At 37.6% G+C, this 26100-nt stretch overlaps 1 protein-coding gene across 4 annotated transcripts in view; it reads left to right on the forward strand.

Annotated features, from left to right (window-relative positions):
• The first annotated feature begins 157 nt into the window (after positions 1-157).
• Positions 158-26100, forward strand: part of CCDC191 (coiled-coil domain containing 191) — a 100848-nt gene continuing 74905 nt past the window's right edge. For 2 of the 4 annotated variants that reach the window (XM_004475617.4, XM_004475615.4), the window contains exons 1-7: positions 165-341; positions 2483-2521; positions 8609-8750; positions 12124-12267; positions 21005-21183; positions 22648-22871; positions 25820-25973. In XM_004475617.4, coding sequence (XP_004475674.2) covers positions 252-341; positions 2483-2521; positions 8609-8750; positions 12124-12267; positions 21005-21183; positions 22648-22871; positions 25820-25973 — 972 coding nt within the window. In that variant the 5' untranslated portion in view covers positions 165-251. Of the gene's footprint in view, positions 342-2482; positions 2522-8608; positions 8751-12123; positions 12268-21004; positions 21184-22647; positions 22872-25819; positions 25974-26100 lie in introns of all 4 variants that reach the window. The other 2 variants (XM_004475614.4, XM_071214810.1) reach the window with 2 other exon arrangements.

Consider the following 26100-nt stretch of genomic DNA (forward strand, 5'->3'; position numbering starts at 1 on the left):
CACTAAAAGGAAAGGTAATATCAAAGCGGGCGCTGGCGGCCTGGAGGCCTAGGACTCCCTGAGGTTGCCATGGGTGACTGAGCTAACGCGTCCCGCCGGCGCAAAGCCTCCTGGGGTTGGTGGTTCCGCTGACTCGCATACCTACCTTCCTTACTAACGGAGGAACTACAACTCCCGGTGTGACCTGAAAGCAGCCTGGGCAAAGAAGCGTTTGTTGCAGCTTTGCCCGCCGTCAGGCCTGAATTCGGAAAATGATACTGGCGCCCCAGGAAAGGTCAGCCTCAAAGAAGAGGACGGGGCTGAATCGCTGGGAACGGTTCACAAGGAAGCCGAATCCCAAGGTGATCCCAAACGGGAGCTTTGGGGAGCGGGGACCCGCCCGAGGCTGTGTGGAGCCCCGGATTCGGGTGCGGCGTGCTCTGCGCTTGTTCTCTGTTCCCGGCTGGGGCATCCTTACGTGGGCCGCCCCTTCTTTCAAGATCCGGAGCCAACCTGGCTGGGAGCGAAGGGGTCCTAGGAACTTCGTAGTATGGGTACCTTAATGGCTTTGATGGGCAGTGTAGTGGAAGAACTGATTTCATCTAACACTTCTTCTCAAAACAGAGAGGTCTGGTAGTGTCCATCCCCGTGAAAGGCATTCGTCCGCTATCCCCTCCTCTACTTCCCATCACACGCACAATTTTAGGAAAGTTCCCACACAATTATTTATTAACTCGTTTTCGTTCTTTTTTTATGTTTTGCAAATCAGGGGGAACTGATCTTTATTTGGCAGTGGCGGTTGGGTGCACATTAAATCATCTGCCTTGTGCTCCTCCCCTTCCAGTTTTACATACAGCATCAAAAATGAACTCAGGAATGCAAGTGGACGTGGAATATATCAATCTTTGATTCACATGATAATTTCTATATTCAACCAACCTTCAAAAACAGATCCTCTTCAAATCTGTTAGTTTTTTTGATGCATTAACATCCGAAGACAAGAAAAACTGATAACCGCATTTTAAATTTGAATCATAGGTCATGACATGTGCAAAGTCACAGTCACACCGTGTGTGCTTTTTAACAGCCACAAAAATAAATGCTTTAAATGCAAATGAGAGTACCAAATAAATGCTTTAAATGTAAATGAGAGTACCAAAATGGAGAGGCTTCTCGGCTTTAAGGCTCAGCAGTTTCACCAGCTGTTTTCATCCTTTCTTAAAAAAATATTCGGTATACATGCGGCCTTTCTGAGGGCCCCAGGGAATTGCTTTTGCGGTTTATTCTAAATATACCAACTAAATAATGCACTGGGCATATTCCACTTGATGAATAGTTTGCCCAGTACTGGAGGGTGCAGACTGGAGCTTTTGACCTGAAAACTGAATCTGTTCCGATTGCATTATACAAATTGCATATTGGTTTGGATTCAAAATAGGTTGTGGGTATAGACTTGATGATGAGAGGTAAAAATTGGGGGCAAATTCTTAGGACTCCAAAATGAAGACTTATTGCTGCAAGTGCTATTTGTTGGTGCCTAGAGTATAAAAAGTCAAAAAAAAAAAAAAAAGCTTCTTGAAGTTCAGCTTTATTTTAATAAGATCAGCTCTTTGTTGCAGTGACAAAATTATTCAGCATTACAGCTGCATTAATTAGTATCTGTAAGGTGCTGTGGAGGTGAAGTATTATGTAAGTGAAAGAGTATTATCTTTTCCACCTCCAAGTGTCAGTAGGCTAGTTTAGATACTCCCTTATTTATTTAAAAGCCCACCTTAATTTTTTGCAAAGCAAATAGCTCTATTTGTTAAGTAGGTTTTAGAATTCTGCAGCTGCTGAGAGTTACAGAGAGTGAAGAAAGGAGATGTTCTAATTGTCTGATTTCTGCCTTCAGATTATTGTCTGCCCGACCTGGGAGGAAATTTGCTTGATTCTTACCTTATTTTCTGCTTTTCTAAAAAGTAGAGTAGGATTGATTATCTCTCAGCCTCACCCCATCCCAGCCCCCACCTACCCCCAGTACTTACTGGAATGAACAATATCCCTGATGTAGGTAAGACAGGACCTACATCTTGCTATAAGCTAGGCCTATAAAGAAGGGGCTGAGGAGAGGGACGTACTGTTCTCCACTCAGAAGGTGTGTCACCATGACATTTGGGTAAACTTGATACTTAATCAGTGTTTGAGTTTTTATAAATATTACACCTAGTGTTCCTCTATCTTGGTTCTTGATCCTGGGGAGCTTTAGAAAATACTGATGCCTGGGGCCTTCCAATTAAATCAGAAACTCTGGCAGGTGGGGCCCAATCAGGAGATGAAAACAGACAATCAGATAATGTCCCAGAAAAGGCTTCTGTTGTTAATCAGTGCTGAACTGTCTAACAAAATGCTTTGGAGAAAGAATAAAAGGCACATTTCTGTATACTCTAGAAAGAAGTATAGATTTAAATGGCAAGGATGATAAAGATAAAGCTGGGTATTAATTTTCTGTGTATATTGTCTGCAGCCTGCTTTTGACCCTGACAATGTGGAACATTGGATTAAGGTAAGGTCATTTTAAAATTAAAATAGAGAATTGGGAATGAGACATAAAAGATGGAAAAATACTAATAAGTCTCTGTTTTGCACATATTTTGCTATTTTGTGTGAATTCAATGTGACTATATATATGTTACATTAGTTTCTTTTTAATATTTTTTTCATTATTCTGCTGCTTCTCCTGAAAGAGTTTAAGTATGAATGACAAGAGAAGAGATCTAGATACCTCTTTGAGATATTCATAATATTGTGCTATGGTTACATTGACTTTGGGGACCAATGGATGGAAGCTATGTGTGCATCACAAGTAAGAATGTTCTGGTGATATAAAGAGGTGGGTTTTCTATTGCTGGAGGTATTCAAGTGGAGTCTAAGTGACCACTGAATGTTAGGGTTAATGAAGAATGTTTGAGCACTGAATAAGGGTGGGCTTGGGTTAGATAACCTCTGAGATCTCTTCCAGGCCTACGATGTATATTTTTGAGCCCATGTACCATTTAGGTTGAAAGTACCATTAAATCACTTTAGGTATATGACTTCTGAGTATCAATTGGGCATCTTGCTGTAGTAAGTTCATTGTGTGCCACATGTTTCCCAATTATGCTGCATTTTCCTGGGCAAGTATTCTTCTCAATGATAGCATTTTTGAAGAGTTATTACTTATCTAAAATGGCAGACATCATGAGATGGAGCTTAGGCTAGATATAATAATTGTGATCCATTTATTCATTCAGCCAGTATTTATTAAGTACTAGCCCACTATGTTGGGTATTGAAGATAAAATGGTGCACAGACAAGTACAGTCCCTGCACTCCCAGGGTTTATAGCCCAGTGGGAAATAAACAACTACTAAAATAAAAACTTCTATTTTATATCAAATTTAGAGCAGCTCAAGTTGGCACCTTTACATTACTTAAAGCTCATGGGGAAATCAAGGGTGTGTAATGGAAGTACATGGCAAGGGGCACTAAGTTAGGAGGGACCAGAAAAGGCTTCCTGGCTATAGGAGAAGGCCTGATTTAGAAGACAATTAAGGGAAGCAGACTTGCTCAACAGATAGCGCGTCTGCCTACCGCATGGGAGGTCCACGGTTCAAACCCAGGGCCTCCTTGACCCATGTGGAGCTGGACCACGTGAAGTGCTGAGGCACTCAAGGAGTGCCATGCCATGCAGGGTGTCCCCCACATAGGGAAGCCCCACATGCAAGGAGTGCTCCCCATAAGGAGAGCTGCCCAGCCCGAAAAAAAGTTCAGCCTGCCCAGGAGTGGCGCCACACAAAAGGAGAGCTGACGCAGCAAGATGGTGCAACAAAAAGAGACAGATTCCCCATGCCGCTGACAAGAATGCAAGTGGACACAGAAGAACACACAGCGAATGGACACAGAACAGACAACTGGGGGGAGGTAGGGGGAAGGGGAGAGAAATAAATAAAAATAAATCTTAAAAAAAAAAAGAGACAATTATAATGGTCCCACTATCATTAGAGTCTGGCCTCTGGGAAGATCACTCCTCTATTTCAAAGCCTAGTATACATGTCAGTGTTGAGAGTCCTAGTGCAACCTGCAGGGATTAGTTGCACATCTAGATACCATTTCCTTCAGAGGGAAAAATTTATTAAAACAGGAAGGTAAAATTATTTTTTTTTTAAAGATTTATTTATTTATTTTTCTCCCCTTCCCCGCCCCACCCTATTCTCTGTGTCTATTTGCTGCGTCTTCTTTGTCCACTTCTGTTGTTGTCAGTGGCACGGGAGTCTTTTTTTGTTGCGTCATCTGGTTGTGTCAGCTCTCCGTGATGTGGCACCATTCCTGGGCAGGCTGCACTTTCTTTCACGCTGGGCGGCTCTCCTTACGGGATGCACTCCTTGCACATGGGGCTCCCATACACGGGGGACACCCCTGCGTGGCAGGGCACTCCTTACGCGCATCAGCACTGCGCGTGGGCCAGCTCCACACCGGTCAAGGAGGCCTGGGGTTTGAACTGCGGACCTCCCATGTGGTAGATGGATGCCCTAACCACTGGGCCAAGTCTGCTGCCAGGAAGGTAAAATTCTGTTCTCACTTGTCTACATCATTTTCCTCCTTCATGCAGTTGTCAGCCAGCTTGCCTCAGTGAGATTTTTATCATTCCTGTTATCATTTCTCTAAAACATCTGCAGAGGCTCCTTCTCCACTCTGCCCTCAATTTCCCCCTGCCTTGGAAAAAAAGAAATCAATAAGTCCTCATTTGACCCCAAAGCCCATTTTGATTACCATGTGATTTTTTTCTCTTCTTACCCAACCTCTTTGCATGTCTAGCCTGGACTCCTTGCCTTCGTATTTTTATTATTCTCTTGTCTCCACCATTATTTTCCTGAAGTTTCTATTTCTTACCATGCTATAGAAATTTTTGGCATAAATTACTTCCTGGACAAATCCAGCAGTCTCTTCTTAGTTCTCAAAGTTTTTAAGGTTAAGTTTAATACAGTTATCACCTTTTTATTCTAGAAGGTTTCTTTTACATAATCTTTTTTGTAACACTATTTTCTCCTGATTCTCCTACTGCCTCTCTATTCACCTCTCTGTCTTCTGATTTTGCTTCCTAGTTTATTGCAACTCTGAATGTACACTAAACAGTTATAACCTCTGGGCCTCAGATGTCCACATCCACTTCAGTGGATCACCATCTCAAAATTGGCTGAGACCTTGTGATGGGGAAAGGACTGGTGGTATTTGGAAAAGGCTTGGAAAACAGGATGAAGCTGAGCTAGGCCTTTCTTCCAAACAGAAACGGGATTGCCCAGCAGCATTGACGACCTGGTTGAAGGGGGTATCCATAAATTTTTTATGGCACCAAAAATTAGTAGATCATATTGATCTAGCATTAGAGATCTTCATTGGAAAGGCAAGGGAATAAGGATTTTGAAGATGTTATAAGAAAGTAGTTGGAGATCCAAGCTGGGTAGGAAGAGTCTGATAGACTGGGAGAAAAGGAAGGGGAACAGTGACCAGAAGGCTTTGCAGTGTAACATCAGTGTAGCAGAAGGAGGAAGATGAAAGGAGATGGATGGGCGTTGATATTGGAGGTAAGGTTATCAGAGTTTGGTTTAAGCAGTGGAAAATTCACTGTGGCATGGTTCAGGCTGACCACCTTAGTGGTTGCCAAAATGGAATGTGGTGAATGGCTAATGGGACACAAAAGATCAAGTAGACCTTGAGGCTGATATGTTGGTGAATGTATTAGTCTGCCAAAGGGCTGCTGATGCAAAGTGCCAGATATCTGTTAGCTTTTATAATGGGGATTTATTTGTGGTAAAAGCTTGCAGTGCCAAGGCCGTGAAAAGTGCATCTCAAAGCATGATAAGAGGTACTTTCTAACCAAAGTCAGCAGCCACATGCTGAAGCAAGATGATGGGCGATCTCTGCCTGGTTTCTGCTTACCCTCTGGGCATATTCTTTCAGGCCCAGCTGCCCTGCTGTCTTCCCAATTTCAGGTGCAAACTGGCATAGGGCTTGTCTCTTTGGGCTTCCTATATCAGTCTCTGCTCAGTCATTCTTTACTGACTTAGTCAAAAAAGCCTTAAAGCAATCCTAACAGGTATTCAAATCAAAGTCCCCTCAGCTGAATTTAATGCAACCAAAGGGTATCACACCCAGAGGAAAAGATGAATTTCTAAATGTAATCTTTCTCTTTTTGGGATTCATAAAATGGTCTCAAACTGCCACACTGAGTCATCCTCAGGGATTTTGAAGTCACTCGAATCAGGCAGAAGCTGGAGTAGAACTGTGAGCCCTGGGGCAGCTTACCCCACATGTAATAGCACACCATGATTTATACTTCATCCTCATACTGATTTAATTGACTAACTTAACCTTCTTACTCCAGTGCCTCATGCTTCTTGATTGAGCTTTCTAAAACAACATTTTCATAATGTTAATCCTCTTTTGCTGTACCATCAGTGATTCTCTGTGACATTAGATGAAACTCCTTAATTCTACATTGGCATTTAAGGCCCTCCATCAACCTACTTGTATTATCAACCTACCCTGTGTAACTCCTATCGGGCCACTCACGTGCCCCTCCATCAGAAAAGTCTTCCCATTGCTGATCCCCTAGCTAGGAGTGCTCACCCTCTCCCAGAGGCCAATCTAGATCCTTTTCTTAAAGGTCAGCTAGAGGTACCACCCTCTGTGAACATTTCTCGCTCACCCACCTTAACCCTCTAATCTCATCCTCTAATACATTTTTCTTTGGAATGATTTTGGTAGAAATACATGCAAGCATTCATATATTCAGAGTAATTAAAAAAGAATTGAACACTTTCAAAAATATGTTACTCACAAAACTATTGTCTGTGAACATGCAGTATGCATTTGTGTTTGTACCTCCCGGCTTTGAGGGAACGAAGGCACTGTGGCTGCTGTTCTGCCATTCATGGTGATAGACTACAAAGGTCTGGGGTAGACATGGGATTAGTGTGCACCTTAGGACACAGGGAGCACATATGGAACCCTTTTTATATCATGGGAACAACTGTGATAGTTCCTTAACAAATTTCGTGTTATATATAACCTAGTGACTAACTAATAAACTTCTGAAGATATTCCATTCTTTTTGAACCCCCTCTGTATTGTCTTAGAATTGTTCTTTAGTTGTTTACTACACACATGTATATAGGACCAAAAAAATAAAACAGAATAAAACAAAACACATCTCAACTCCTTGAGAATGGAAGCTTTAAGCTTTTGCTTTGTTTTCCCCTTAAGGCCTACTATATTGCTAGGAAAAGGGCAAGCTTTTGAATCAGGACTTACTGAAAATATAAGTTACTGAAATATAATTTAAGATTGACCTTTCCTGTCTCTTACATGCTTATTTTGGAAAAAAAATATGTGATATTCTAAAACAAAGAAATACAAAGATTATTTCTTTTCTTATCTTTATCTAGGGGTTTTTTTGTTGTTTATTTTTCTATAATTTTGGGTTTCAGTGATTATCCCAAACACTTCCTCTGTTAAATCCAGGAAAACATTTCTCTTTACTCCTTTATTTGTGAATTGTGGACTCTATTCTTTCCTTCTTTCTTTCTTTGTTGTAGTTTTATTTTCAAAATTAGTAAACTTTATTTCAACTTCAAAAAATAAAGTAACAGACAAATGGCCACTTAACAAATTATGGAAGCATTACTTTAAAAATCCTGTCTAGGCATATTTATCTTATTTAATCCTAAAAGCAAACTCACTTGTTTCTCTAGCATTCAGAAAGATGAATAAATGAGCACACATTGGTTAAATGACATGACCAACTTCTCCTTGTTAATGAAGAAAATGGAAAAAAAAAAAAAGCTTGATCATATTCACATCTCATAAAACTAAAGAAAGAATAGAGTTGTCATTATGTGAGTTGCAAGACTGGGTGTCCAGCAAATGGGGGAGGGGGTTGCAGCTCTGCAGGGACAGGGGAAGTTCAGGGATTTAGTGTAAGATAATTCTTCTGTACTGTGCAGGTAAACCAAAACGTCAGGAATGTTAGCCCACTTCCCTCAATTCCTTCCCCAGTCCCATGTATTTGGCCATGTTTTTGCTCAACTCACTGTTGAGTTAAAACATTCTGGATGACTACAGTACAGTAACTGTTTATCCTAATTTTACTGAGCCTATAGTTATCCTAATACATGATGGAGAGGTTTCTTTCAGGGGTAGTAAGTTGAAGAAACATAATTATTCTGTCTCTGGCTCATATTCATATGCCAGTCCTAGTGGCATAGAAACTAATAAAATAATACATTTTATTTAAATAAATTACCCAGTCTCCAGATTCCATTACTAATGCTCTAAACAAGTTATCCAAAATTTAAATAAGCTTCTGTGCAGATATAAAAATTGTGGGTATCTGTTAAAACTTGGTAAGAATACTATAATTTATTTCATATTTTATACCAATAATGACCAGAAAATTATTTGGGGTCAGATGTGTTTAAACCTCAGAGTTCCTCTGAAAAGGAAAAAAATGAAATACCTCAGTATTTAGTAGTAAATCCTTCTTGAATAGGAACGAAATTCTAAGCAAAATGCTTATCATCAATGTGGATTTTTTTGTTGTTGTTATATTGAAGAGAGTGGAGAAAGCCTCAGAATATGCAGTTTCGAAAGCATTGTCTGCTGGAAATTCAGATTTATGCAGAAGGCTTTGGGACCAAATCATAGACTTGGAAACATCTGAGCAAATAGAGGATCACAGTGAAGCCTATGCAGAAGGTGAGAGAAGACATTTTTTATTGCCATGTTAACAATTCTTCGAAGTACAATTTATTATGTATTTCAAAGTAGAGAATGGAAGATTTTCCTTCTCTTCTTCTTAATTTTGATTTCTTTATACTGCTCTAAAGCTAATTTACTCTGGAGTTAACTCCAGTATTATAAGTTAGGATATATTTAAGGCCTATTTTTTCCTGAAATAGTACCATATCGGGAGGCAGTTTGATATAACACTGTTATTGGGTGAGACATAAGTTATCAGTCCTATGGCACAGATGTTAGCATGTTAATTTGGTCTAGTATTATACAATTTGACCACTAGTTTAAAAAAGAGGGTTTTTTTTTTCCTTCTGAAGGTAATCTAAAGCCAATTTAATCTCTCCACCTTCAAAAGCATTAACTCGTCTCAAACTCAGTATTTCAATCATTGATGCCCTGAGAACACAGATACCAGTGGTTGGCTATTGCATTGAAGAGATGAAGGGGAGCCAGCAAAGGAGACTGAGTTAAGCGCAAAATAAAGAGTGCAATGTCCTAAAAGCCAGTTTCCATTTGGATTATTTGTGTCTCTAGTTATTCAGATTTATTCCTTCATTTATTCAACAGATATGTACCTAATTCCTACTGTGTTCCAGGCACTATTTTAGGTACTGTAAGTACAAGTTGTGAACAAAAGAGACCAAGCCATTGCTGTCATGGAGTGGACATTGTAGTGTGGGAATAAAGGAAATTTAAAAAAATCAGGTGATGGTAAATGTGGACCTGAATAACAAGAAGGAGCCAGCCGAGCAATGATCAGAGGGAAAAGCATCTCAGGCAGAGGGAAAGGCAGAGTAAAGAGCCCAAAGCCCTGACAAGTTTGGTGTGCCTGAAGAACTAAAGGAAGACCGGTGTTGCAGGGGTGAGCAGAAAACAGATCACATGGGATCTTGTAGGTCTGAGAAAAGAGTTTAGATTTTATCCCGAGTATGATAGGACATCAGTGAAGTTTTGTTTTTTTTTTTGTAACCGCTATATTGAGATCTAATTCATATTATCATTCCATTTCCTATTTAAAGTGTACAATTCGCTGTTTTTTAGTACATTCAGACTTGTGCAACTAGCATCACAATGAATTTTCGAATGTTTTCATCACCCCATTGAAGGGTGTTAAGCCAAGCAGTAATATATTTTTAAAACATGTAGAGACTGGATGAGGGAAAGGGAGAAGGGTAATTGGGGAAAGAGATACCAGTGGTTAGCTATTGCATGATCTGGGTGAGCTAATGGCTCTTGGTCTCAGTTGGTTGGTAATGCTGGAGATGGAGAAAGGGAATTGATTCTGAAATTGACGGGGCTATGTCTTGCCTACCCTACCTCCCACCCTGTTACTAGGGACATACAATATAAATTAGCTTATTAAAGATTCTGAGAAGTCCTACAGTCAAAAGGAAATGTTTATCTTTTCCCAAGCTTCCTAGATCATGAAACTCTTTTATCCCCACATACCTATTAATGTCCTGAGAAATTAGTGATCTACTTTAGGAAGTATGCATGTATGGATAGAATATGATTTTCAAAGGTTTATATCCTTTTCATTCCTTTCTTATCTATTAATTTTATATAAGAATTAGTGTTCTGAGGAACATACTTTGAGAAACTCTTCTTTAAGGTAAACTTGTTACCTCCCTTCTGATACAAAATTAGGTATTCCTACAGTTTAACTTTCCAAGGGCAATCACCATTTCTTTCTTGTTTTGGGCACACTTCATAGTAACCCTCAGTTACCAATGGCAATGGTGGACATTTAGAAGATCTGAATTATTATACACATAAATGTCTGAATTATTGTACACAGAGGTTACTCAGTAAATATCTGCTTCCTTTCTCCAACTTCCTTTGAGTGCCATATACTTCCTTTTGTTGCTAGTATACTTCTCATAGTTTCTACTACTTTGGATTCATTTTTTATCTATTTTATACATCATGTGTACCTATCTGTGTTATATGTTAAGTGGCTTTTAGTATATAGAAACTCCTTATTCCCTGAGAGCTATTTGATAATGATAATAACAATGATGAAGTTAATGCTAAAGTAGAATCTTTTTCCATACTTATATATTTTAAGGAGATTTTCTGAATATCACTAAGAAAGAAATCCAAATGGAAGTTGGCTTCCAGAACATTATATTCTGATTTTCCTCCTACCTCAAAGGCCTCTCCTCAGTCTGCTTTGCTGCTTCCTCCTATCTCTTCAATCTTTAAATGTTGGAGTTCCTCAGGGCTCAGTCCTTGAACCCCTTCTCTACCTACCCTCCTCCTTTGGTGATCTCTTCCCCTTCTGTGGCTTTAAATACTGCCTATATGCAGACATCTGCCACATTTATTTCTTCAACTTGGACCTCTTCCTTGAAACCCAGACTGGTTTAGCCAATACCTATTTGACAGCCATATTTTAGATTATTGCCTTTGTCTCCCAATTGGTGTCCTCTGCCTCTGTGCTTGTCCCCATATAGTTTGTTTCAACGTAATAGTCAGCATGATCCTCTGGAAATATAAGTCACTTGTATGTTCTTGTGCCTTCCCATTGCACTCAGAGTAAAAGCCAAAGTACCGAGAATGGTTTCAAGAGTCTAACCTAGGATTTTTCAACCTCAGTACTGTAGACATTTGGGCCAGATAATTATTTGTATTGGGGGATTGTCCTGTACGTTGTAGAATGTTAACAGTATTCCTGGCCTTTGCTCATTAGATGCCAGTAGCACGCTCCACCCCACTTTAGAAACCAAAAATGTCTCCAGACACTGCCACATATCTCCTCGGGAGCAAAATCACTCCTGGTTGAGAATCATTGCTCCAAACAATATGATCCCTATTACCTCTTCCATCTTATTTCTTCCTATACTCTCCCCCTTACTCACTCCTCTCCAGCCTCATTTGGCCTCCTTGCTATTTCTCCAGTGCTATAGATACACTCTTGCTTTTGTACTCACTTTCCCTCTGCAAGGAATAATATTCTTTCATATATCCGTATGGCTCACCCTCTTACCGCCTTCCCTTCTGTGCTCAAATATCTTCTCAGTGACACCTTTGTTTTGACCATGCAGTTTAAAATTGCAACACCCATCTTCCATTACTTGTATTCCACTTTTAATTTCCGTGTCTCTTTTTCTCTTATTTAATGTCTCACTTCTCCAATTAGAACATAAACATCATGGTGGCAGGTTTTTTTTTTTCTTTCCTGTTTTGTTCACTACTATATTCCAAGCATTTAGTCAAGAGCTTTACATATGATAGGTGCTCAGTTCATATTTATTGAATGAATGAAAACAGTGAAAGAAGAAAGTTTCTAAGTCATTCAAATATTTAAAAGATATTTTTGTTTTATTAATAGCTCAGGAACTGGTCAATGATTGGTTAGACACCAAACTTAAGCAAGAACTAATAAGTGATGGAGAAAGTGATGCTGAAGATACTGCATCAAGAATCACTCCAATGCCAGAAACTAATGGCATTTTGAAATATGAAAGATTTGATGGTAAGAGCTTCTCTGATTCTTATAAGCTGTAACATCTAATTAATGGGTCTAAGAAGTCTTTTTAATTGTTTCGAATAATAAATTATATATTATTTGACTTTTTGATGTTTTGCTTAGTTTTATTATTGGCTTTCATTTTTCTTAATTGAATATAAATTATACTATGTCCTCAGTAAGTTGATGGTGTTTTTAAAATAAAATAATCTATTATAATTCTACTTATGATTATAACATGTAACAAATAAATCTAACATGAGTAGCAGTTAATGCTATTTGAGTGACTCTTCCTCATATATTGTTGAATATACTATTTACTTTGATGGAAACTACATTTAAGGATTCTTATATCATTTTATATTGACGAAATGTTTCATATATCTTTATTCATTATTATTTAGAAGGGATATTTTACTTTCCTAGTTTTCCCACCCACCAACCCAGAGAAAAATACTACTCTTGTGTGCAAAGCTAGTGTCAGCCAAGTTAAATAGCTACCTTGTGAGGGTTCATTGAAAACCCCAGGTATCCTGTGTTTTTTCCTGGTCATCAGAGTAGGCATGGTGGTAATGCCGGAGATTCTTCCACAAATGATTGAAACACCCCCGATGAACTCACCTGGCAGGATTCTTCTGATTAGAACTCTGAAAAATCCCCAGCTGGGGGATCACAAAGTCATGAGCTCTTAAGGTTAGAGGAGTCCTTCAAGATCACCTAGTCTTAGCATCCTACTCATCCTCCATTATAATAACCTTTCTATGAGGTCCCTAACATGAGGTGATATAGTCTCTGCCTGAACACTTCCTGGGACAGGGCACCTGCTATGTTAGGGAAAGATCACTCAGCTGATGTGAGGCTCTAGTCTTCATTGCAGTCTCCCTTCATTAGGGTTTTGTTCCCAGTAAATTCCCCACCCCACCCCCATGGCTTTTTGAATGCTGTCTATTCTCTGGGTCCATTCGCTGTGTGTTCTTCTGTGTCTGGTATTTTATTATTTATTTTATTTTATTATTTTTTTTTTAAGACTTATTTTTTCTTTATTTCTCTCCTCTTCCCCGCCCCCCAGTTGCCTGCTCTCTGTGTCCATTCCCTGTGTCTTGTGCATCCGCTTATGTTCTTGTCAGCAGCACTGGAAATCTGTGTCTCTTTTTGTTGTGTCATCTTGCTGCTTCAGCTCTCCATGTGTACGGCACCACTTCTGGGCAGGCTGCATTTTTATTGCGTTGGGTGGCTCTCCTTCCTTACAGGGCGCACTCCTTGCTTGTGGGGCTCCCTTATGCGGTGGATACCCCTGCATGTCATGGCATTCCTTGCACGCATCAGCGTGGGCCAGCTCATTACACGGGCCAGGAGGCCTGGGTTTGAATCCTGGACCTCCCATGTGGTAGGCGGACACTATCTATTAAGTGAAATCTGCTTCCCTCTTTATTTTATTTCCCCTCCCCCCCTTAGGGCTTGCTTGCTGTCTGTTCTCTGAGTCCATTCGCTGCATGCTCTTCTGTGTTCTTGCTTGTCTCTCTTCTTTGTTGCATCACCTTGCTTAGTTGGCTCTCCGTGGCACTTGGGGCCGGGCAGCACTTTGTGGTACTAGGGTCCAAGCAGTACTCCGCGGCATCTGGGGGGCAGGTGGTGCTCTGCATTGTGCCGGCGAACTTGCCTTCATAAGGTGGCCCCAGGATGCGAACCCAGGGCCTCCCATATGGTAGACGGGAGCTTGTCTGACTGAGCCACAGCTGCTTCCCTGTTCCCAGTAAATTTTACCCTTTGGAGTGAATAGAAAATTTTTCATGCTCCCTCCCTCAAGAATAGTCTTTTTTATTTTTGTGGGAGTTTGAATCATCTCTGATCTCTCATATACCTCAATGTTCCTAAATTAAATAGCACCAGTACTCTCAACATTTTTTAATTTATTTTACCTCAAGAGAAGATTTGTGACAGAGCTAGGGGTTCCTTTCTAAATTAAAGTGGGTATTATCATTGAACTAGTTATGAACCCACCTATCTATATTACTCATTTCCAACTCTTATTTTTATATCTTTTCTGTACTAACATTAGAAGAGACTTGACAGGATGCCACCACCTAGCACAGTAAGTATGCTTGCTGGATCTGGGAGCACCTAAGCATTGTTTGGCGCCTTTAGAAGTAAAGATTCCAAGTGACAGTGGAGAGGTCTTTGGGCATCTTGTTTGATCTAGAACTTTTAGAACAACTGAATGCAGAGAAAACCCCAAGATGATTGGATTTATGTCAGACTTCCAATATACTCTTCTTTTCCAGAGCCCCCATTACAGCAACAGGTTAGAATGTTTTTCCTGGTTCTTCTTCAAACCTGTCCTCTTTAGAGATAGAACACAAGTTAGATAAAATGTGAACATGAAATACAGACTCCAAGATAAGTATTTTTTAGTAAATGGCAGAAACCATGGCGTTAATGTTTCTAGTCCAGATGGAAAAATAGGACATGATTTATCCCCCCTGCCTGAGATATCCAAAAAATAAAAATAAAAACAGACGAAAAATATGGAAGAGTTTTCAAGACACTGGACATTGACATTGAACTCTGTGATCTCTGAGAAATGGGACACACATCTAAAGCCAACAGACATGAAAACTTAAAAAAAAATTATGAAAAAATATGTACTGTGAAAATATTATCCAAAAGAAAGCTGGTGTAGCAATGTTACATCAGACAAAATTAAGGTTAGGTGTGTTGGGAAACGGACTTGGCCCAGTGGTTAGGGCATCCCTCTACCACATGGGAGGTCCGCGGTTCAAACCCCAGGCCTCCTTGAGCCGTGTGGAGCTGGCCCACGCATAGTACTGATGCGCGCAAGGAGTGCTGTGCCATGCATGGGTGTTCCCCGCATAGGGGAGCCCCATGCGCAAGGAGTATGTCCCGTAAGGAGAGCCGCCCAGCCTGAAAGAAAGTGCAGCCTGCCTAAGAATGGTGCCACTCACATGGAGTGGTGACACAACAAGATGATGCAACAAAAAGAAACACAGATTCCCATGCAGCTGACAACAACAGAAGCGGACAAAGACGACGACGCAGCAAATAGACACAGAGAACAGACAACTGGGGTTGGGGGGAAGGGGAGAGAAATAAATAAATTTTTAAAATCTTAAAAAAAAAAAAAAAGAATTCTGTGTCAAGCAAAGACAAAATTGATAGACTATCTTACCAAAAGACCAGATTTATAAGAGCTACTAAAGGCAGTGCTGTAGCCTGAAAGGAAAAAACAAGTGAGACAGATTTGGAGAAGAGTTTAGGAATGGAGATTACTAGGAAGGGTAACTAAAGGATAAGAAGACAAACTTATCTTAGAACAGTATGACAACAGAGAACCAAAGACAAAATGGATGAAATAAGTAATGCCTTTACAGTAATAACACTGAATATTAATGGATTGAACTCCCTGATCAAAAAACATAGACTGATAGAATGGATAAAAAATATATAAGTCATCTATATGTTGTCTACAAGAGACCCACCTCAGACGTAAGGACAAAACCAGGTTAAAAGTGAAAGGTTGGAAAAAGGTATTCCATGCAAATAGTAACCAAAAAAGAACTGAAATAGCCCAGCCCTTAAATATAAAATAACAATGTTATAGTATATGAACAATAATTACTCAGTGCAACTAGCAGATTGTTCCTGTGATCAGTATTCTTTAAGTTTCTTCATGCAAAGTAAACACTTGCTTTTAATTGAGTACAGGAGAAGAGATTTTTTTTTGATACTTCATTTTTCTTTAACCCTTTCTTATGCATACTCATTAATTAAAATCCATCTGGATCAATAATGATTTAGCATAATTACTGTTGAACAAGATTTTGAGCTTTTCTACCTCATAAAATTATGAGTTGGCATATTGTTATCTGCTGTAACTCATTCCAATAAGATGTGAAGAATTCCCAAATATGAATTTGATTGTCCAGAAAGAATTACTGCCTAAATGGAAATTAATTTATTTCATTCATAGAGATTATTATGTCTAATAGAGCTATAATATAAAAATTAGAGTTATAATTAATTTTTATTATATTAGAATTATTATTTACATTTATATGTTTGTTGCTGTACTACTATTTCTTATAATTGATTATATTAAATCTAAACTGGCCTTGCACTCTCTTTTAAAACTTGTAATTTCTTTTGATCTATTTTTCCATTTATTTTACAATTTTAAAAACGAGGCCTTTTTAACTGCTGAAAAATAAAGCCATTGATTATACACTTTGAATAGATCATATGGTATGTGAATATATCTCAGTTAAACTGCTTAATAAACAAATAAATAATTATGCAAGAATAGCCAGAAATAGCTATGTACAGCATGGGAAACAGAGAGATTGAGAGGGGAGGAATTTCTTTGTTTATCTGTTTTTTGTTTTTTTTATTATTGAAATAATGAAAATACTTTAATAATGATTGAAGTGATGAACACATATATGATTATACCAAATACCACTGATTGTACACTTTGGATAAATTGTATGCTTTATTAATATGTACCAATAAAGTTGATTTGTTTAAAAAAATAGGGTGTTGGGGGAAAAATACACTAAATGTAAGCTATGGACTATAGTTATTAGTAATATTTTGATGATACTCTTTCATAGTTTGTAAAAAATATATCACAGCAAGGCAAGGTGTTGGTGGAGGGGTGAAGCATGGGACACCTGTATGATGTTATGCATGTTTATTTTATAAGTTCACAACTTTTACCATATACTTATTGTTTATGTATGTTCATGTATGAATGATATATTTCAATAAAATATATTAAAAAATAAAAAACAAACTAACTCAAAACAAAACAAAAAATGCAGACTGAGTGCAGACATTTTAGGTAGATTTGGAGCTTTAGGTTTATCAAACCTTCGGCCTTTTCATACGATTGCTGTGTAGGCAGGTCCCTGCATCTGATGCTTTGGCAGATGATTTTTTTCAACCAAAGAATAGGATGTATATTTATCCTTAATAAATTTCAACCTTTAAATTAAACAAACAAATAAAACATGAGCAAAGAAATTCCCATTGTTCAAGCTAAACCATTTCATGGTATTTGTTTTAGCAACCTAGGAAGCTAAAACAGCTTACTTTATACTATTATTGTTATACGAATTGAATCTTTATCGAAGCCCATCAACACTTTTTTTTAAAAGATTTATTTATTTAATTCCGTGCCCCCCCCCCCCCATTGTCTGTTCTCTGTGTCTATTTGCTGCGTCTTGTTTCTTTGTCCGCTTCTGTTGTCATCAGCAGGGCACGGGAAGTATGTGCAGCGCCGTTCCTGGGCAGGCTGCACTGTCTTTTGCGCTGGGCGGCTCTCCTTACGGGCGCACTCCTTGTGCATGGGGCTCCCCTACGCGGGGGACACCCCGGCGTGGAAGGGCACTCCTTGCGCGCATCAGCACTGCGCATGGGCCAGCTCCACACGGGTCAAGGAGGCCCGGGGTTTGAACCGCGGACCTCCCATGTGGTAGACGGATGCCCTAACCACTGGGCCAAGTCCGTTTCCCTCAACACTTTTATAATTATTGTTTTATACAGTTGTTCTTTAAATCAGATGGAAGAAAAACAATTATATCCTAAAAATGAATTTACCTTTACTGGTGTTCTTTGTATCTTCAGGTGGACTTCAGTAAGTGTCTGTTATCCTTTAATTTCAACCTGAAGCACTCTCTGTAGTATTTCTTATATGGCAGGTCTGCTAGCAATGAATTCTTTCAGTTTTTTGTTTATCTGGGAATGTTTTAATTTCTCTTTGATTTTTGAGGGATAGTTTTGCTAGATGTAGAATTTTCATTGACAGTCTTTTTCTTTCAGCATTTTAAATATCATCCCACAGCCTTCTGACCTCCATGGTTTCTGATGAGAATTCAACTATTGATCTTATTAAGGATCCCTTGTATGTGATGAGTCATATCTCTAGCTGTTTTCAAGATTCTCTCCTTGTCTTTGGTTTTCAACAGTTTGATTATGAGATATATAGGTGTGGATCTCTTGGAGTTCCTCAAGCTGATTGGACATGAAGATTACTGTTTTCCATGAAATTAGTGAAATTTTTGGCTATTATTTTTTCAGATATTCTTTTTGTCCCTCTCTCCTTCCTATCTTTCTGGAACTTCCATTATGCATATGTTGGTATACTTGATGGTCCCACAAGTTTCTGTGACTCTTCAGTTTTCTCATTTTTCTTTCTGTTCTTTATATTTGGAAGGCTGTTTTAACGCTTAAAAATCAATGAATGTAATTTACTGGATTAGCAAACTAAAAAAAGAAAATGTAACATCCATTCCTGATAAAAACGCTCAGTAAGGTAGGGATAGAGAAATTTCCCAAACTAATAAAGGGAATCTATAAAACCCTACAGCTAAAACTATATTTAATGGTGAAATATAATGCATCCTCCCTGAGATTAGGAAATATACAAATGTTTGTTCTCACCATTCTATTCAGTTTTTTCCTAAACGTTCTAGCCAGTACAATAAAGGAAGAAAAAAGAAAAGCAAAGGGAAGGGAAGGCAGGGGACAGCATCAACATTTGAAAGGAAAATGTAAAACTATCTTTATTCCCAGACAACATAATCATCTCTGTAGAAAATGTTATTGAATCTTCCAAAAAACTAGTAGAACTAATAAGTATGGTTAGTATGGTTTCAGGATACATGATCATATATAAAAGTCAATGATATTTCTAGCAATGTATAATCAGAAATAGAAATATTTTAAAATACCATATACAATAGAATAAAAAATACTGAATGACTACAGATAAGTATAGCAAAAGATGTGTAAGATCTCTACACTGAAAACTACAAAATATTATTTTAAAATCAAGTCCTGAGAGATAGAAAAATATCCTTGCTCATTAGTCAGTAGAGCATATTAAGATGTCAGTTCTCCCTGAATTGATCTTTAGATTCAATATATTCATTGTAACCCCATTCAAAATCCTAGCAGAATTATTTGTAGAAATTGATAACTGATTATAAAATTCATTTGGCAATCCAAATAACCTAGAATAGTCAAAACAACTTTAAAAAAGAAGTTAGATATTTGTATTTGAAAAAATGAACTTGAATTTTTACCTCGTACCATATAAAAAATTTAATTTAAAATGGGTCCTTAGACCTTGTGACAGTTAGGCTAATGTGCTAACTTGGCCAGAAAATGGTGCCCAGCTGTTTGGTCAAGGAAGCACTTGGCTAACTGTAATGCAAGGGCATTTTGTGGACTTTAATCATCAGTGAGTTGATTATATATATGACAGATTATATCCACAATCAAGTGAGGAGATTGCCTCACTCAGCAAAGAGTGAGGTCTTATCCACTCAGTTGAAGGCCCTAAAAGGAAAAGTGATTTCAGCATTCAGGGAGAGAATTCCCATCTCTACTTTAGACAGCCAGCATCTCTTGGGGACTCATCGAGGACTTGCAGGCTGCCCTATGGAATTTGAACTTGTGCATCCCACGGTTGTGTGAAACAATTGTATAAAATATCACACTATTTACAGAGATCTCCTGTCAGTTGTTTCCCTCGAGAACGCTGAATAATACAGACCTAAATATAAAACCCAAAACTATAAAACTTACAGGAGAAAGTCTTTGTGCCTTTGGGTTAGGCAGAGATATCTTAACCATGACACCAAAATAAAGCTCCATAAATGAATAAATTGATAAATTGGATTTCATCAAAATTAAAAACTTCTGCTCTTTGAAAAATACTGTTGAGATGGAAAGCCACAGACTGGGAGAAAAATACTTCCAAAACATTTATCTGATGAAAAATTTATATTTAGCTTATGCAAAGAATTCTCAAAAGCTAGTAATAAGAACCTAAAATTTAAAAATGGATAAAATATTTAGACATACCCTTTAAAAAAGGATATAGATTGCAAATAAATGCATGAAAAGATATTCAATGTTGTTGGTCCTTAGGAAATGCAAATTATTAATAAGACTACAAGTAACCACACTGTGCACCTATTAAAATGATTTAAATTTAATGTACTGACCATGCCAAGTATTAGTGAGGATGTGGAGGAGCTGGAACACTCCTACACTGCTAGTGGGGATATAAAATTGTATAACTTCTTTGGAAAACTGTTGGGCAGTTTTTTGCTATATGCTATCTGAGTTAAAGAAACCAGACCAAAAAGAGAATACACAGTGTGTGATTTATGTTACATTCTAGAAAATGCAAAAACAATCTATAGTGATAGAAGCAAGCACCCTGGAACCTGGGGTGAGTGAGGAGAAGCAGGAGGAAGGGATTACAAATCATCATGAGGACACTTTTGGGGCTGTTGGACATGTTCATTATCTTGATTATGGTAATGGTTTACTAGTATATACATATGTCAAAGTTATGGTGTAGAATTTAAACATTTGCAGTTTATTTTATGTCAATTATATCTCAAAGATTTTTTTTTTAAAGTAATGGAGTTCTCAAGGATGGTTAGATTGAAGTGTTATCTTTTAGACTTGTCAGTGAAGAGGTCTTCAGTGGCTTGGGAGAGGACATTTCCTGATGACTGGAACTTTTTCCTCTTAGTGAAAGATACTTGCTGAATGCTATAATCATCCAATTGGCATTATCAGTTGCTATGTATTGAACTCCCACAGCTTTATATTTTTATTGTACCAAGATTCTTCATATAAATATGGAAATTATACTAAAATTAAGATTTTTTTTTTTTCCGTATTCTTGTTGTTTTGTTTCCCTCAGATTTATGTGGATATTTGGAGGAAGAAGAAGAAAGTACCACCGTTCAAAAATTTCTAGACCATCTGCTCCATAAAGATGTGGTGGATTCTGGGATGCTGGAAGATCTTGGAATGAAAGAAAACCAACACAAGCAGCAGCAGAAGGATCCTCGTCTTACCATGGAGATGAGACATAAGCAGGTGGGAGGGAAGAAAAATTAAAATGGATAACAGGAAGCAATCTTTGTGTAACACATTTAATAAGCTTAAATAAAGACTTATGCTTTATTATGAAAAAGGTTGCCATCTGTGGTTTGGTTAGAAAGAATAAAAATAAAATATAAGAACTTCAGAAGAAATAATACTCATAAACTGATGTAGGAATGACCAGAAAAAGGAAATAAATGCTTTTGACTAATAAAGTTGTGAGCTAAACTTTATTAGTTTGGATATGATGCTTCCTATTATAAATATGATTGGATTTTGCATTAATTTTGTTTTTGAAATTGACGCTAGTGTATTAATATCATGAATATTCTGGTGAAAGTTATAATGATAACTCTTTTCTCAACAGCTGAAATTCACTCATTTTCTGATTTTAATTTGAAAGGGAGGACAGATCTGAATTAAATCTAGTTCAGCTGTTTTGAATTAGAAAAGCATGTGGGAAATTTCTTTTCTCCAAAAGGAAGAGTAGGGTATAGAAAAAAGACTGGCATCCCTACACTTTGTAGAGTTGATTCAAAGAGTCAGAAAAACAAGTCTTTGCTATATGTCCAGAACTATGATGAACTGGAATTAATGTTTGTACGTGTGTTTGCCATCTATTTATAATATTAAATTTCTGATTGCCAAGTTTGAAAATCACTGCTTTAAACCACTAAGGACTGCCTAATCTGCATGCTGGGATGCTGGGGAAGCAGGGGTAGAAATATGATCCTGATTTGTATTTATGACACAGGGGAGGAGTAAGGGCTCAGTAAGAGATGGCCGTTGTCTAGAAGTCATATCACCACTGGAAAGTAAATAAGGATAAACGTAAGTGAAGCAGGAAGGAAAAGGCCACTCCTTAAATCATAGCTAGTCATGCCTTTCGAGAATTAATACGTTTGGGGAAAAAAATTAATGTGCTTGTTCACAAATATGTACAGATTTCATGTCTTCGGTTTCCAAATATCACCTAAAGTCACGGTATATTTAAATAATGAAAGATATGAATAAAAGCTCTTGTGTTCCTTAAGGCAATAAATCACTGTTCTGTCCTTCACATTGCCTCAAAAAAATACTCCTATACTTCCTTAAATTGTAAATTAGTGTACAATCAGGACCTAAGTAAATAAAGTAATGTACACACTAGAAGTTCTTGTGCATGAGAAATCATTACTAAATAAGAATCCAGAACTTGGGGTTTGACTCATGAAATTTTCAACTTTTTCATTATGCAGATTATTCACAGAACCATCTTACCTGACTTCTCCTAAAATTTTGTATTGGCCCTTATCCAGCAAACAAATGAAGTCCCTCCATTTTACTGATCAACAGTTGGGTTCTGTGCCAGACTATTTCAAAATGGGTGTATAATGAATCACAAAATGTGTTCTCAGGTTTTGCATAGCTCTTTCTACTTGAAAGGCTGCATTTCACCCTTGTTTTATTCTCTTTCAGGTTAAAGAAAATCGCTTAAAACGCGAGAGAGAACTAGAACGCCAGAGAATTGAAAAAACCCTGAAGAAATCGACCATCTTAGAGGCTCAGTATCTGGTGCTAGAAGAGAAGAAAAAGAAGGCTCTGGAGGCTAAGAAACAGGAGGAGGAGATTCAGAGGGAGATGGTGAAGCTGCGGAGGGAGATAATTGAGAGGAGACTCACCGTGGAAGAAGCCTGGAAATTGTAAGCCAGCCGTGATGAGCAGTGTGGCGTTTTCATACGTTAGCAGTCATTTTGGAAGTTCTCTGAAGTTTTTAAAAATGCACAGATATTTCAATAACAAAACACTAATGAGAAATCACTCACTATTCTACCATCTTAACAAGTTAATTATTTTCTTTTTTCCATACTTCCTGCTGATCTTGGTTCCTTTACTAACCTACTTGCAATCATAAAGTACATTTAATTTGGCATTCTCCTTGTTGTAATTAATATTCCCTGAAGTCCTGCAGTCTGTATATTACTCCATTGAATACCTATGCCATAGTTTATATAATGACCCCCATCCCCATAAGCATTTAGGATAATTTAGGGTTTTCACCAATATAATTATTATTGCAATGAGCATCCTTAAGCAGAGAGCTTTTCATTCTTTTGAATTATATTCTTAGGATAAATTCTTAGGAGTGTAATTACTGAGTTAAATGGTATGAGCCTTTTTATGACTCTTGAAACATTGCCAAATTGTTTTCCAAATTGATTGTACTTATTTACATTATTGTCAGCAATGGACCAGTTTACTTGACTTTTCCCAGCATTGGAGAGTATCATCATTTTCAATACTTTTACAATTTTAGTAAGTATGATGTTGATTAATTTGCATTTCTTTGCTTAGCTTAACATTTTTAAAGCTGAACATTTTTGCTTCTGCTTTTTGCTAATTGTGCCTAGTCCTACTGTGAATTGCTTCAGGGTCTAATTTTCTAATATGCCTATGGAAAGTCACATATGCATATGGAAAATAAAGCATATTGCCTTACTGCCACTGATAAAGAAAAGGAATGTCTGACCTAAGAGGAAAGCCCAAATAGTCCTTACAAGATGGAGTACTATTATTCATCCTCCATGCAGAAAATGAGCTCCATAAATGAACTAATGTTTTTATTCTGAGAAACAGACAGCACTGATGCTTGAACTGCAAAAGCCTCTGAACAAGGCTGACTGAAGTGCCTGAATACTCAAACTGAGAAGCCAGAAGACCTCTTAGAATGATAATCCCTTCCACCCCCATCAGCCTACACAGCTGATTTTCCCCCTGTGTTCTTGATTGCTCTTATCCTACCCAATTTAAAACAGCTCAGCAGTGGACTTGCGCCTCACTCTTTCAAGTGCCAGGCGCAGGCCTCCTCCAGATGCTGTTTCTTTCAGAAAGCAATCACCAGTGTTTTAGTGAGTTCTTGCTAAGGTCAACCTTGCTTTTCAGATTGCTTTCAAGCCCTGAAAAAACTAGGCTGACCTACAATAAATTGTGAAAAGAAGTAACATTTAATGGTAGCAGGATGTTCTGCTCACAGTGGGCACTCAGCAAATATTCACTGATGGGTCATTTCTTTTTTAAAGTTAGAATCTTTCCATGGTTACAGCAAGACAGATAATATGCTCTGCTCCTAGGCAGATGAACTGATTTAAACTCTTCAGAAAGCAATTTGGCAACAAACAGCAAGAGCCATAAAAATGGTACTATCCCTTGACCTGGGGATTCCAGTCCTAGGAAAACTGCCCTAAGGAAATGATCAGAAATATAAAAAGATAATTATCATAACATTGCTTATAATAGCAGGCATTAATAAATGTTAGAGAAATTAATAAGTAATGGTTGTACAATGAAACAGCATTGACATGTTAACTTTTTTTTTCTCAGTGAAATATGACTTTCATACTGCTCCCATTTTTCATAATGAGCAGATATTACTTTCATAACAGATACATATTTAAATGTTATTTTTTTAAGATAGGATCCATGATATTAGAGCTGTATTTCCTTAAATGTCCACTCTGACCTGCCTAAACCATCTAATGTACCATTGTTATGCATTAGTAAATCGGTAAAATTTTATTGTTGGTAGTGTACTTCAACTTATTTCGAAGTTTATTTACAAGCTCTCTACTTCATTGCCTAGTATCAAATATCTCCTCCAAGAGATTTATTCATTACAGAGGAAAAAATAGTTTTGAGAAACTGAGCAGATACTGCCTTAACCAAGTGATCAAGGCTATCATCACCGGTAATAAGACACATTAACATTGGGTACTTTCTGTATGATATATGAGAATAAGAGAATGTCTTTTGAGTATTCTGTCACCTCTCTTTGAGTTTCCATCACTCTAAAATGAAGTTCAGAAACACTGGGTGACTTAGCTGCAATTCCACAGCTGATTCGTGGTCAAAGTCCATGAATCTTGATTCCTAGTCTGGTGCTATCTTTACTATCTCATTTGTAATATACACTTTGTACACATACACATACCTGTGTGGTTTAAATACACTCCTTCTACTGGAATAGCTATGAGTTTGCTTGAAGTTGATAGTGGATAAGAATAAAAAGAGGTAAGTGGGTGAGAAAGTAGATGTCCAGAAAGATATGTCTGTAAGTGACAAAGTTACTGAGAGATTCTGATTACTTGCCTAACGGCTTTATTGTTATTAAGTTATATCTTATTTTCAGCTGTTTTAGAATTATTCTAGATTCCATTCTTTCCTTACTTCCTTACTCTATAACACCTTTTCTTATTTTTCTCCCAAGAAACATTGTAAAAGCCTATGGGAAGATTCTCATTTCTTCTTTTACTTGAGGATCCTTTTTTCCCCTTATGGGAAGAGAGAGAACTTACATTTGTATTAGAGGCTACCTAATAGTTAACTCTCAGATCTTCATCAAAGTACCTCTCAATATTAAACTCAATAAAAATACTTTAAAGTTCTTATACCAATATTATTTCCTTTAATTATTATTTTATAAAAGAATAGACCAAGGTTCAGGGAAACAAAAACACCTGACTGGGTAGTTTTAGATAAGCCGTAGAAAACTATATCTTCTGATGGAAAATTCAGTGTTCATTGCAATATGTTAGGTCCTGCTTACCCATTCTTAATTTAATTGTACATACATGTATTTTTAAATTAATAATAGAGAGAAGAAAAGGCAAGAAGAAAATTCTCAAAAGAATGTAGAAAAAGCCATATTTCCAAGTGCTCACAATCTTCTGGATGAAGAAAAAATGGCAAAAGAAAGAAAGAAGAAACTGAAAGATTTATTAATCAAAATTTCCAAGGATAATCACCAGGTAGGAATTTTGATGTTTCTTCATTCAGAATTCTATAGTGGAAATGACTAGGAGTTCCATCAGAAATGGGATAAAATAAATGCTAAGCCTACCTGAGCCTTGTCACAAATACCAAAATTGCCCACAC

This window comes from Dasypus novemcinctus, chromosome 4 (assembly GCF_030445035.2).
Source record: "Dasypus novemcinctus isolate mDasNov1 chromosome 4, mDasNov1.1.hap2, whole genome shotgun sequence".
Classification (NCBI taxonomy): Eukaryota; Metazoa; Chordata; class Mammalia; order Cingulata; family Dasypodidae; genus Dasypus; species Dasypus novemcinctus.